General features: G+C 38.6%; 1 protein-coding gene across 1 annotated transcript in view; it reads left to right on the plus strand.

The window, feature by feature from the left end:
* FAM117B (family with sequence similarity 117 member B) overlaps nucleotides 1–13734 on the plus strand; it is a 74028-nt gene that overhangs the window by 55302 nt on the left and 4992 nt on the right. Inside the window, exons 5-7 of the mRNA XM_055573127.1 lie at nucleotides 5588–5731; nucleotides 7063–7288; nucleotides 9408–9528. Of these exons, the coding sequence (XP_055429102.1) occupies nucleotides 5588–5731; nucleotides 7063–7288; nucleotides 9408–9528 (491 nt within the window). The remainder of the gene's footprint in view (nucleotides 1–5587; nucleotides 5732–7062; nucleotides 7289–9407; nucleotides 9529–13734) is intronic.

The following is a 13734-nucleotide window of genomic DNA, read 5'->3' on the forward strand; positions in this document are numbered from 1 at the left end:
CACTAATCTAGGGACAGATAAACCACATGGTCCAGGACTTTAGGAAGATTATTGGGAAATTCCTTTAGCATCCCTTAATGATCAAGGACAGTATTGTTCTGATAGTGGATAGTCTGTAACCACTGGCTAGCACGAGATCTTTTTCTTGGGCTTGCAATGGATTTTTTACAGTTAGAGAAGAATTCTGACATACTTTTGAGTGATTCTTTCCCTGGAAATTCAGGAGGGGGGATTATTTATTATGAAGATTAACTGCTGCCAAGTTCCTTAGGAGAGAGAAACTTTTCACATGTCATTGGTTTCCAAAATTGACAAAACTCTTGGATACTTAAGATATCATTTTTAAGGAGTATTTTAATAAATACCCTCATTAGAAGATGTGGCCAAGAATTCCAGTCAGTTCTGGTGAGGTAGATGAACCTAGAACCTGTTACACAGAGTGAAGTAAGTCAGAAAGAATAAAATATCGTATGTTAACACATATGTATGGAATCTAGAAAAATGGTACTGATGAATCTATTTGCAGTGCAGGAATAGAGACGTAGACATAGGGAACAGACCTGTGGACACTGCAGGGGAAGGAGAGAGAGGGATGAATTGAGAAAGCAGCATTGACACATATACATTATCGCATGTAAAATAGATAGCCGGTGGGAATTGCTGTATGATGCAGGGAGCTCAACCTGGTGCTCTGTGACTACTTAGAGTGGTGGGAGGGAGGTTCAAGAGGCGGGGACATACGTATACTGGTGGTTAATACATGTTGATGTATGGCAGAAACCGACACACCATTGTAAAACAATTATCCTCCAGTTAAAAAAAATTTTTTTTTTCCAAAAAGATGTAGCTAACACATTTCAGAATTGTTTGATGATTAGAGTCAGATGATAGTAACAGAAGAGCTGGAGATGCAGCATAAACTAATTTAAGAGTGCAAATTTTTAAAATCATGCAGGTGTTTCTGGCTGTGATAGGCTCGAACAAGAAAGCCATCCCATAGGATTTTCTTATTGCTTCATCTGGGCTGGGCACACGATAGTTTTGTAATAGCTTAGGAGGGTTTGAGAGCAAAGGGATCATGGGAAAGAAAAGCGGGGGAAAAAAAAACATTTTCATCTGAGAAGTGAGAGAAGCATTGCACTTTAAAGAGAAAATTGCTTCTTGGCACTGGAATCTTTGTGTGCCCGTCCAGGACATGATTGCTGTTCTTGAAAGTTTCAAGATTTTGCCACTGAGAAATCAAAACAGTAGGTGCTTCAGCTGTGACCTTCATTAGAGAATATAGCTATAGCTTAGAAGAGCTAAAAGGGGGATACACACGAAAGGACGCTGATCTCTGGAGGACAGAAATAAAGTGATGCTGACGGGACAGGAGGAGTCAAGGCCCCCTACCAAAGCCCCTATGATGGGAAAGCTTTCTCTCCCAGTGCTTTCTAATTTTTTAAAAAAATCCATTCTAAACATCCGTTGTGACCACCGTTTTGTTGTATTAGGGTTTCTGGCTCATATTTCTCTCCTAGACTTCTGTTGAATTGCTGAACAGACCTTTTTCTATCCTACACAGTTTTGTTCCTTTGAAAATTTAGCTCTCTTTATCTTTTCCCCTGCTCAGCTACTACTTCAGTAGGTATTCTTCCCATCTTTCCTGAGTCTGCTTGTCTTGCCACAATTTTATCCCCATTCTTTGAAACAGATATTTAAGTTATAGTATAGATTGGATTCTTATGAAGCTTCAGGGTTAGCCAAACCGTCTCTTGGAGTTCTTTGTTGGTTAGTTCACAGCTTTTATGCAGTTTGATCTTTAAGCTGTAACATAATATATGGATAGACGGAGAATGTAAATAGCAAAAAGAAAACTTTAAAACCGTGATTCACCTAATTGAAATCTTACTTGAGTGGAAAACTATGATTTGAAGAGAAAGAATCAAGAACTGAGAAAAATAAGAGATCCTTGTTGTTTCCAAAGGCCAAATCTTAGGAGAGAGAGATTTTTCCTTAATAATGGAAGGATTTTTAACCTTTCAGAGCTGTCTAAGGATCAGATCAGATCAGATCAGTCGCTCAGTCGTGTCCGACTCTTTGCGACCCCATGAATCGCAGCATGCCAGGCCTCCCTGTCCATCACCAACTCCCGGAGTTCACTCAGACTCACGTCCATCAAGTCAGTGGTGCCATCCAGCCATCTCATCCTCTGTCGTCCCCTTCTCCTCCTGCCCCCAATCCCTCCCAGCATCAGAGTCTTTTCCAATGAGTCAACTCTTCGCATGAGGTGGCCAAAGTACTGGAGTTTCAGCTTTAGCATCATTCCTTCCAAAGAAATCCCAGGGCTGATGTCCTTCAGAATGGACTGGTTGGATCTCCTTGCAGTCCAAGGGACTCTCAAGAGTCTTCTCCAACACCACAGTTCAAAAGCATCAATTCTTTGGCGCTCAGCCTTCTTCACAGTCCAGCTCTCACATCCATACATGACCACAGGAAAAACCATAGCCTTGACTGGACGAAACTTTGTTGGCAAAGTAATGTCTCTGCTTTTCAATATGCTGTCTAGGTTGGTCATAACTTTCCTGCCAAGGAGTAAGCGTCTTTTAATTTCATGGCTGCAGTCACCATCTACAGTGATTTTGGAGCCCAGAAAAATAAAGTCTGACACTGTTTCCACTGTTTCCCCATCTATTTCCCATGAAGTGGTGGGACTGGATGCCATGATCTTCGTTTTCTGAATGTTGAGCTTTAAGCCAACTTTTTCACTCTCCTCTTTCACTTTCATCAAGAGGCTTTTGAGTTCCTCTTCACTTTCTGCCATAAGGGTGGTGTCATCTGCATATCTGAGGTTATTGATATTTCTCCTGGCAATCTTGATTCCAGCTTGTGCTTCTTCCAGCCCAGCATTTCTCATGATGTACTCTGCATATAAGTTAAATAAACAGGGTGACAATATACAGCCTTGACGTCCTTCTTTTCCTATTTGGAACCAGTCTGTTGTTCCATGCCCAGTTCTAACTGTTGCTTCCTGACCTGCATACAATTTCTCAAGAGGCAGATCAGGTGTTCTGGTATTCCCATCTCTTTCAGAATTGTCCACAGTTTATTGTGATCCACACAGTCAAAGGCTTTGGCATAGGACATCTCTCAGTTAATATGATTGCCCACTTGTATTTGTATAAGCTGACTTATATTTAGAAATACACATTTTATTACAGAAAGCTATGTAGATGTGGGAAAAATAAATTATATATACACACACAAAATTCCTTAAGAACCCTTGAAATGAAGCATAAAAGTTCCAAGTATAATCATTTTTTTATTTTTAAATATTTTAGAGCATAGTTTATGTAAGGGATAAAATTGAAGGCCTATTACTTTTTATTTATGGAATAATAACAGTATGCTTAATGAAGAAAATATTTCCCAGACAGCTTGGGTAGATTATTTTTCTTCTAATCGTATAACTATTTGTTAGTTAAATGAATTACTCTTGAACCTTTGCTTCATTTACCTAAAATGGTGTGTTGACCTTAAGAAAGTGGCCATTTTCTTTTTTTTCTTCCTTTCTTTCCTTTGCTTTAAATAAATTAACCTATTGACACTTGCCACTATTTTAGATTACATTTGAGAAGAACTTCTTACCAATTATCTAGGATATGACTTCTGTAGCTGCCTGGAAAGGCAGTAACAAGATGTCCGGTTATTACACTGGTGGGTTCCTGTTATGTGCATTTCTCAACATGACACCCAGCAGACTTAAGCTTTCTGTTCTTAGAAGACTTACTAACAGATCCTTATGGTTCCAAAATCCAGAAAGGTCAACATTTTGCAGAAACCTTGACAGATCATCTTCCCCTTCTAGTCTTCTCCTTCCTCATTTCTGTAACGTTAGCTACAAACCAGATGCAGCCTGAAAATGGCATCCAAAGCAAGCCATTATTCATGTTGTTTTGTGATTTTAGGAGAGAAAATTAAGTTTAGAATTGAGTACCTTTCACTCAATATAAAAAATAAAATCAAAGTTCTGTTTGTAGTATATATACTGATAACTCCTGAAATCTTAGTCTGTAGCAGTTCTCTGTTACCTCATTATTTTTTGACAGAGGAAGAGTCCAGGCACAGGAAGGATGCCTGCCTGACAGAAATGGTCTCACATGCGCTCCACTGCAGACTAGTGAGCTCTGGGTTCCTTTTAACCCATAGGTGCTTCCGTCCAATCAGTTTCCTTTCGTCCCTTCACTCGTTTTTGTTTTCTCTTGCCACCGCTTTGAGAAAGGTTTCTTTCCTTCCTTGACCTGTCATGAACCAAACCATATTCTTAGCTTCATTCTCCCACTCTTATCCCAAAAGTACATATCTAATTGGAGAGAGTTTCTTTTTTCTTTTTTTTTTTTTTTTAAGCCTGTTTTAGATTATTCTTTGGGATATTATTCTGTTGCTAAGGAAACAAGAGGGTGAGAATAGGTAAAAAAAGAAAAAAGTACCCTTCAAGGTGTTAGTGACAGGTCTTGGGATATAAAAAACTGATGGGAAATTGCCAGTTTCAGTGGCTGTCTTAGGCATTGTTTCACTGAAGTAGGAAAGTGAAGACCTTGGGGTGAGAGTAGGGTGGAGGGTGGAGAATGCAAGTTCTTGGAAGAATGGAGGGGGGGGCTCTGGTGTTTACTTTCCTCTTCCTGTCCCGTCTTATCACAGTCCTGTCGCAGGGTGAACCAGGCTGGCCTGCTGATGAGGCTTTCGGGAAGTGCGGGAAGTTACTGGCTTTGTAGCACTAAGACGGAAGGATTGAAGAATAGGGGATCTGAAACCTCCCTGAAAGAGAGGTTTCTCAAAGAGGCCTCCCTAAATGAAGGATGAATTAATCACATTTCTTTACCAGACAGCAGGATAATACTAGATGACCTTCTGGCACACTGTTGCTATGAACTTTGGCAGATACCTTGCAATTCTGGTTTCATATTTTATTTTGAGTATCTTGTCAGGAAACCAAGTGATATCCTGTAATATAATCAGTTATTTTTTTTCAAAAGTAATACTGTGCCAGTGGGAACATTTTTTTTAAACTAGAGATAAGCTTTGAAACAAAACATTAAAATAATTACAGTGGAAGTATAAATAAATTTCACAGGGAAGTTACTCTATCATCTTGCTACTGTATATGGACTTTGGAAGTGATTTTGTTTTTCCTACCAAATTTTTTTTTTTTTTTGATAAATTACTTTTTGTTATTTATTTTCTGGAATATAGATAATTATGGCACTGGAGGACTTTAAAGTTATGTTCTGAAATCTGAACTCCTATAATCATAAAAGAATGTCTGAGGTTAAGATTCTTTTAGTGTTTTCCTGTATCCCTCTTCTCTTTACAGTCCCTCATAGATGTGAATTAATTTCTGAAATTCTACCTTGATTGTCTGGGATTTTTGCTTTAAATTATATTTCATGTATACCAAGGAGCAGGTTTCGTTATTCACACTTTTTGTGAGGTCTATAAATTTTGATTTATTTTAGAGTTACCCAGATCAAATAAGTATGCTTCCATCTAGAGAATGTAAAGGTAGTAATAAATGATTCTTCTCCCCACTCCACCACTTTTTCTTAAGGCCCCTGTTCCAAAGAGTGCACTTATTCCAGTAATTCCCATCACCAAATCAACAGGCTCCCGGTTCCGGAATAGTGTGGAAGGACTGAATCAGGAGATTGAAATAATAATTAAAGAGACCGGGGAAAAGGAAGAGCAACTTATAGTAAGTAATCTTGTATCTTAAAATCAGCCTTATACATTAATTCTTCTAATTATTTTTTAAAAATCACAATTTTGGTTTCCATATTTACATGTTTCTTGCTTCTTGTTGAGAATAAAAATTTATCTCTTTTGAAAAACTCTTGACCTTTGCAAGTGAATGACAGTTTTTGTTTCTTGGCATCTCATAGAGACAACTGATAGGACTTAAATTTGGGTCCTTGAACAGAAACTATTTTTTGTTTTTCTGTATTTAAAAAATCAATATCACTTCTTCTTCTCATTATCTGTAACTCCGTTTAACAAAAGTTCAGCTTACTGGTTTGTTGGTGGTGGCGTGGAATATTTTCTGAGTATGAATATATATCTTACTGTTTGTCAGTTACCGTTTGGTTGACTGTATCATCGTGAAGCACAGGTCTGTTTACCTATAACATACATAGAATGTGTATTCTATTAACCGTGACATACAAAAGTATGGTTTATATGTAAGACAGAAAATTTCCTGTTTATATTTAAAAGCATGTCACAGTATCCTTTCAGTCTCCAGTGAAAGAGGATTTGGGGAATTTAAAGTAGTATTTTATTGACGCCTGAGATTTCTCTCCCTTAAGATGAAAGGCTGGTTTAGCTTAGAGAAAACACCACTGCCCACACCCTACCCTCCTCCACTGCATGATGGTGAGACTTCCCCTGATGGATAATAAAGGTAAACGCAGCAAAGGTGTACAGGGAGCTGGTTTCCCTGCTAAGTGAGTCACACAAGCCTTCCTCTGAACATTCTCCTTGATTTCCCTCTATAATTAGCACTGCTGTGATTAACCGTTCTCTCATTTAGGAAGGTTTTGAGAACACTGTTTGAGGAGGAAGTGAGCAGGGGGAGAGGGCGGCAGAGGCGATCATCAGGTATTACTAGTTCACACAGTGCACAACCTTTTCTTCTCATGTGGAACCTAGAGTTGCACCTAGGTTTCTCCTCTTTTATAATGGTGTGTCTTGATCATTTTGAAAATAAGTTAGCACGTGATAAGTAATTCAGTGTTGTTTCATCCTTCAGCGAGCACTGACCACTCATGTGCCAGACCGCTGGGAGTTCAGAGGCTCTGCTCTGCCACTCGGTGTCCAGCAGCAGTGGGGGCGGCCGATGAGACAGGAATGGCTGTCCCCACAGCCAACACAGAGGCTTCTCCCTCTATCGTGAGGCCCGATAAGGAGAGGGTTTCTGACTTTTGAGTCTTCAGCAACAGCTGGGGAAGGTTGAACCTTGGGTGCCTTTCTAGGGGAATTTCAAAATCAGTGACCAAAACACATACATTTAAAACATTTTTGTAACAGCCCCAAGACATTCCAGACGGCCACCGTGCGCCTCCGCCCCTCGCTCAGAGAAGCAGCAGCACACGCAGCACCGACACGCAGACCCCCGGCGGGGCTGAGCGGGGGAGCAACGACAGCAGCCGCTCCCAGTCTGTGTCCCCCACATCCTTCCTCACCATCTCCAACGAGGGGAGCGAGGAGAGCCCGTGCTCGGCTGATGACCTGCTTGTCGATCCCAGGGATAAAGGTACAACACGGGAGGAGTCTGCTGCCACGGGATAAGTGACACCACCGCTGTATCCTGCTTTCTGTTCATTTTCTACCAGAACACATACACTTAGGGCCACTAAGATCATGACTTTGAGATGTGTTCAAAATACAGATTTTAAAGAATTGTAGTACAGAACCGTAGGTTTTACAGTGGTACTCAGGTGATGGTCAGGTTGGCTGGGTTTATGGGCTTTTGTTTGTACACTTTTTTTTCTTTTTGCACTTACTAATACAAGTTCCTTAATAGTGAGTAACATCGTTTTTTGGTATAAATGAGATAAACATTTGTCCTGAAAAGCATTTGTTTTCTGTTACCTTAGTTGTCATGTTTTTACTATCTTACTACTTTTTAATTGAATGTGAAGCCTTCAAGTTAGTGTGTTTCAGGATCTATATTTGTGATATTTCTAATAAGAATTAAGCTGACTTATATCAGTGCAAGATGAGTATTCCAGGCAAGCCTGGAGTAAAAGGGGAGGTGGGATACTTATAGTATTAAACCACTTGCATGATTCAGAAAGTAATTGGAGACATAGCACTTTGAATATTAGTTACTGATAATGTTTTACTTTTAAAACAAATATGATCTTTCATCTATCTTTATCAAGGCAATCTTTTCTTAGCCTAAATTCTAGTTATTACTGCATGAGCTTGAGAAAAATGATAAGATAAATTCTATGGCTCAGTTCAGTAGTCATTTATTTAGACCCTCCTACTTGCAACGTGTTGACTGTCCTAAAATGTTCCACGTCTGATGACAGCTGGTCATTAGTGCCAGTCATCCGAAGTACTGAGACGATAGCAAGTGCAAAAGACCTAAGATTTACTGAAGAAGTCACTTCAGACCATGGGCAATTGTAAAATCATACTATTTGGGCCCTTATTTGTCATCTACAAGGTTAAATAAAACATGGCTATACCCTAGACCAGTTATTTATAAATCACACCCCCTGGGGACAGGACACAGGCACCAGCAGTTTTCAGTGCTCCCAGGCGATTCACATGCACAGAATTTTGACGCCACTGAATTAAATCCTTTGATTGGGCCTTGTGTTTCTTGTCAGTTGACATACTTAATTACTTCTGATACTTGCTGAAGGATTAAAAGAGAGAGTGAATGCAGCTCCAAGTACTTAAGCTCAATCAGATGCACCTGCCCCCCCACCCCCCCCCACCCCTGCCCCAGACTAACCACAGCTATTAAAATCTGCCCTTGCTTTTCTGTACTTTCTGCTTTTACTTCAGCAGCATATAAGGAACTCTGTAAGTTTTGTGTCCTGTCACATTTGACTTCAGGAGACTAGTGACTGGTTAACTTCTCTGGATTTCTTTTGTAAGAAAGTGCTACTGTCAGCAAGGAGTTGTGGTTTAGTTGACACAAACTGTACATTTAGAACACACAGGTTACATATCAAGAATTCTAAGTTAATGTGGTAGAAACTGAGGAAATCAGCACTGAACAGAATCACCAGAGTAAAAAAGTGTTCCCTTGGGTAGGGTTAATTTAGAAAGATAACAAAAACTTTGAGCCAGACTTTGAAGGAGGTTTTGGAAAATGAGCAGAGGAGGACCTCTTAGGTACAGAGAAGTTTGTAGGCAGAAGAAAGTCTCTGCCATACACTGTGCATAGACTCTGACTACCCGGAGCAGAGATTGCAGCCAGAGGAGTAGAGGAATCAACTGAGAGATTCTGAGGGGCAGCCAAGAGTGAATGATAAGCCACCAGTGAGGAACCATTTTAGTTATTTGTCTTGGGAAGAATGGAGGTGGCATTTGAACCCGTGTGCTGTGTATAGAATAGAAATAAGCAGCAGCATACCGCAGTATTCAGTGCTGAGGAGTAAGTTATACAGGCCTAGGCTGTGGTAATTGTAAGTAGAAAGGAAATCGCTGGTTTATGCATTTTTTAATAAACAATTATGTCTTTTTTACCAGGAATTGTGTTAGATATTGGGGTAATGTGGATGAGTAAAGCCTTGTTCCTGCCCTCAAGTAGTAGCTCATGGTGTAGGGGAGGCCAGGAGCAATCAAATACAGTAGGACTGTGCACATATGTGCTAGTATTGCTTAGTAATCCAGCATGTCGTTTCTTGCAGAGAATGGGAACAACTCTCCTTTGCCCAAATATGCAACCTCACCAAAACCTAACAACAGTTACATGTTCAAAAGGGAACCTCCTGAGGGCTGTGAGAGGGTCAAAGTCTTTGAGGAATGCTCGTAAGTATCCCCCCCATCCCTCCCCCACCCCAAACTTTTATTATGAGAAGTATTAAAAGAATTTCAAACAGGCTGAAGAACAGTACGGTGACCACCCGTATATCCAACACTAGATCCTATGGTTAACATTTTGCTTTGTCTCTCTGTGTTTTGGTGTTAGTTTTTACGGAACTGTTTGAAAGTAAGTTGTAGTCATGACATTTAACCTTGAATACAGTTTACTTATTTCCTAAAAGTAACCACTCCTACATAACCACAGTACCATTGTCACACCAAAGAAAAGTACAGTTATGCTTAACATCAACTAGCATCCAGTTATTATTCACATTTCCTCAGTCGTCCCCAGCATATCACCCGTGGTTATTTTGGAACCTGTAAACAGTCAGCGCCACACATTGAATTTAGCAGTGTATTTATTCAAGAGAGACCACAGATCTCAATGCAGGGTGGGTTTCCTCCTTTCAAGGATCAAATTCCCTTCAGTTTTTAGTCTCCGGTTCTTTAAACAATTAAAATATTTTGCTGCCAACATGGGGAAGAGAATTCTATTACTTTGCAGAAACATGTTGCTGTGATAAAAGATCATAGAAGAAGCAGAACTTTAAACAGCATCTGGTACCCTTGGTATGCGATCTTCTGTACTCATGTATTTCTGTTGGCTTTTACTCTAGCCAGGGACTCTTAATTTTAGACTCAGAATCTGTTTAGAAGGTATTGCAGCCACGGCCTATTTTCAGCAGCTGTGGCCCCTTGCCTTGTAAGTGATGGCTACAGGGTTGTAGGTATGTATGATGCTGAGCAAATTAGGTGACAAACATTATTTGAAGAGAGAATGATGGTACATATATAAATCTCACTTTTCAATCTCGTTGCAAGACTAAGAGACACCTTCTGGCTTTTTCTCACTATGAAACTAAAAATACAGGGTGGAGATTGTCCATCCTTGTTTGGTTCACATAACTTCTTTGTTCCATCATGAGTATCTTAGAATCGTTCTGAAACATGGCATCCTTTTGGTCTGTGCCCCTCCTGTCAGTGCTTCCTTTAATGTCAATTCTAAACAATTTTCCACACAAAGAGCATTGTCTTTGAATCCCTTCACCTTCTCTACTAGGAGATCCCAGCTGTCAGTCTTTTTGCTTTTGTGACAATAATTGAAAACCCTGTTCTGGCAGCTTCTTCTTTACTGTTTGCACCATGTAAGTCCGAAGGCATGCCTGGTGCCAGAGAGTTTAAGCAGTATTTCTGCACACATGTGTTTCATGGACTCCTTGCACCATAATCATCCAGGAAATTAGTTCAGACTACAGTGTCCCAGGTCCCACCCTAGCCCTAAGGAGTGAAAAAACATGGAGGTAGATAGGACCTGGATTATGCATCTTTAACAGATCTCAGAGGACTTTTATGCTTCCCTTGAACATGCTGGCTTAGACCTTTTCATGAGAGTTCTTCAGAAATGGAGTCATTCTAATAGGTAAAAGTTAAATGGTCCACGTGGAACCTTTTGGAGTATTTGACTCATGGCTGATGGACTTAAAAAGCAATTTGAATTTCTGTATAAATGACTTTGAGTGAATATTAGCTGTGTAGGTTGGTGTCCTGTGGCATCTGCCTAGACTGTTATATTTGGAAAAGTTCTCAGTATCTGAACTGTATGCATACAACTGTGTTGGTTGTTTCTAAAGAGAGGGAAGAAAGGATGGGGAATATGTATGTATTGTGTGTGTATGGATGGATGGATAAATAAAAGGTGAACCATGACATATAAAATGTTTTATGGCATATCCATCTGTTATTAGAAAGTAAATCTCTTCTTTTTTGAATGCACATAGTTTATTATAAATTTTACTGACATAAAGGATGTGTAGCACACAAAAACCTATTTATTTTTAAATATCTTAATTGTATTCCAAAAAGAAATTAATGGCAGTAACCCAAGAATGGATTTTTTAGAGCTAATTTTAACCTTCTATCAATAAAACAAGTTACTCAAAGTCTAAAGTATTGGTTTCTTTTTGCCCCAGATATGTATGTCATAATTAGAGCAAAACCCACTTTATGCACTAGCATTAAAGCAAGGGTAATTATTGGCCCTAATCTTAAAATTTTAGCTTATTTAATCATTCTTTAAAGTATATTTTTCTAAGTCTTCATTTTTGCTTAAAGGTAGACTTAAAGATCTGAACCAGGAGTCAGGTGAGGGCTTAGTCTCTCATTTGCATGTTTATTTGCCTGAAAGAAAATAGGTAGTTGGGTTTGGGCCCAGAAAGGACAAGACCAGATTTAGCTTTTTTTTTTTTTTTTTTTGATACAGCAAAGACCTTAGCCATTCCTTCTGCACTTAGCAAGTCCTTTTTAATGAAGTCACATAGGCTCTTTCCTGATCCCAGTTAATGAACTCCTTGACCTTAGTTATCTTAGGTTCCTAGATATTATGGCCTCTTTGCAGTATAGAGATTTTTTTAAAAGTATGACAGAACTGCTTCCTCTCTTTCTTCCTTTCTTTCCCTCTCTCCCATTCTAAGTAAATTGGAACCACCATTTCTTAGCTGATAATTCCTGAATTTGAAAATAAAATTGCATAAGGCTTTAAAAAAAAAAAAAGCAATTCCTTACATCAGTATGAAAATACCTATAATAATTATCTAGTCTGACCATCTATTTTTCAGAAATCGTCTAGCAAGCAGTTATATCTGTTTTTGAGAAACAGTAACTTTTGGTATAACGTATGGAAAAATAAAATATTTACATTAGTTCGGAGGGTCTCTGTGTGTGTACGCGTTTTGTTTTTTTGACATACTTGTTTCTTAAATTGAAGAAAGCTTTGTAGTAGTATTAGAACTTGCAGCTTCTATTAATAGTGGCATAAGTATTATACTGGTCGTGGATAATGAATTTCTTGGAGAATCTTCTCCTAGAAGTTAAATGGAGTGAAAATTGATTGCTTTTGGTGGGCTGGGGTCATGACTCGAGGGGAGACTGGAGGAGGGGTGGGGGCCTGATACTTTTTTTTTCACTGTTAGTGTTTTGTTTCTTGATCTGTGTGCCCATTAGACAAGTTATGATTTTTTTATGTTATTTTGTGTGAGATCTGTTGCTAAGTCTGTTTTCATGAAAGCAGAAAGGGAGTTAAACTGATTTTAGGTTCTGTCATTAAAAAAGTCACAGTTATCAGATCATTAGTTGAAGAAAAACTGAACAGTTTTTTTGACTCAAGTATAAATATATGTAATTTTTAAAAGTGTATTTTTGGTGCTGATGGGATGTAGATGAGAGGGAATTTTAGATTCTCTTTTAGCAGTATAGAGGCTGAGAAACTTATTGATAATAATGATGCTATATAATTAATGTTGTATTGAGAATTCATTTGAAATGTGATCCCATTTAGGCCAGAGCTGGAACTTGGAGTAGCTACCTACTTAATAGCATTAACAAAACAAACGAATTAGCCTTAAAAAAAAAAAGTAAGAAGTTTGTTTGTATTTCAGAAATACGAGGTTTCATCCTCAAGATCCATTAGCAGCATTGTGTCTTACGTGATTTTTAGCAAGGTAACATCAAACAATAAATAATTAAAAACCTAAGGCTCATTTGAAGGAGGGTATAAAACTTGATTAGCCCTTTTTCCCCCTAATATAAGAATGAAAGTTATCTTTACTAATTCTTCGAAAAAAAAATACAAGCATTATTTAATTATAGAAACATAATATCAACTTCCTATCTGCTTTAAGGAATTGAAAACCATGTTGTCAGTAAAAATAGAGGGGTGTATGCCCTTCTTACAGTATATCCAAATACACATGTGACCCTAAAAGTACTCACCATATAAAGTTTCCATTTTATCCAAAAATAACAATACACAAGTAAAACAAATTTAAATGATGTAATTTCTTTCTTCTTATTCTTGCCAAAGCTATCCATGGGTAGTATTCACTATTAATAAAATATGCCTACCCAAAACACTGCCTATATGGAACATTTTTTTTTTTTTTGCACCTACTCCCCAGGGTTGGTGTTTATTCATTCTTTAAAATTCAGCTCAGATGTTCCTTCCTCTGGAAGTTATCTTCCTACCAAACTCCCCCTGTTTCTTTGTGCCAGAGGTTATTCACTCGCTTGTTCTACCTCTAAACACTTTACAGACCATTTTTATCACATCTCTCAGACATGCTTGTGCCAGTTTTTAACCTTTTTTTGCTGTGGACA

This window comes from Bubalus kerabau, chromosome 3 (genome assembly GCF_029407905.1).
Source record: "Bubalus kerabau isolate K-KA32 ecotype Philippines breed swamp buffalo chromosome 3, PCC_UOA_SB_1v2, whole genome shotgun sequence".
NCBI classification, from domain to species: Eukaryota; Metazoa; Chordata; class Mammalia; order Artiodactyla; family Bovidae; genus Bubalus; species Bubalus kerabau.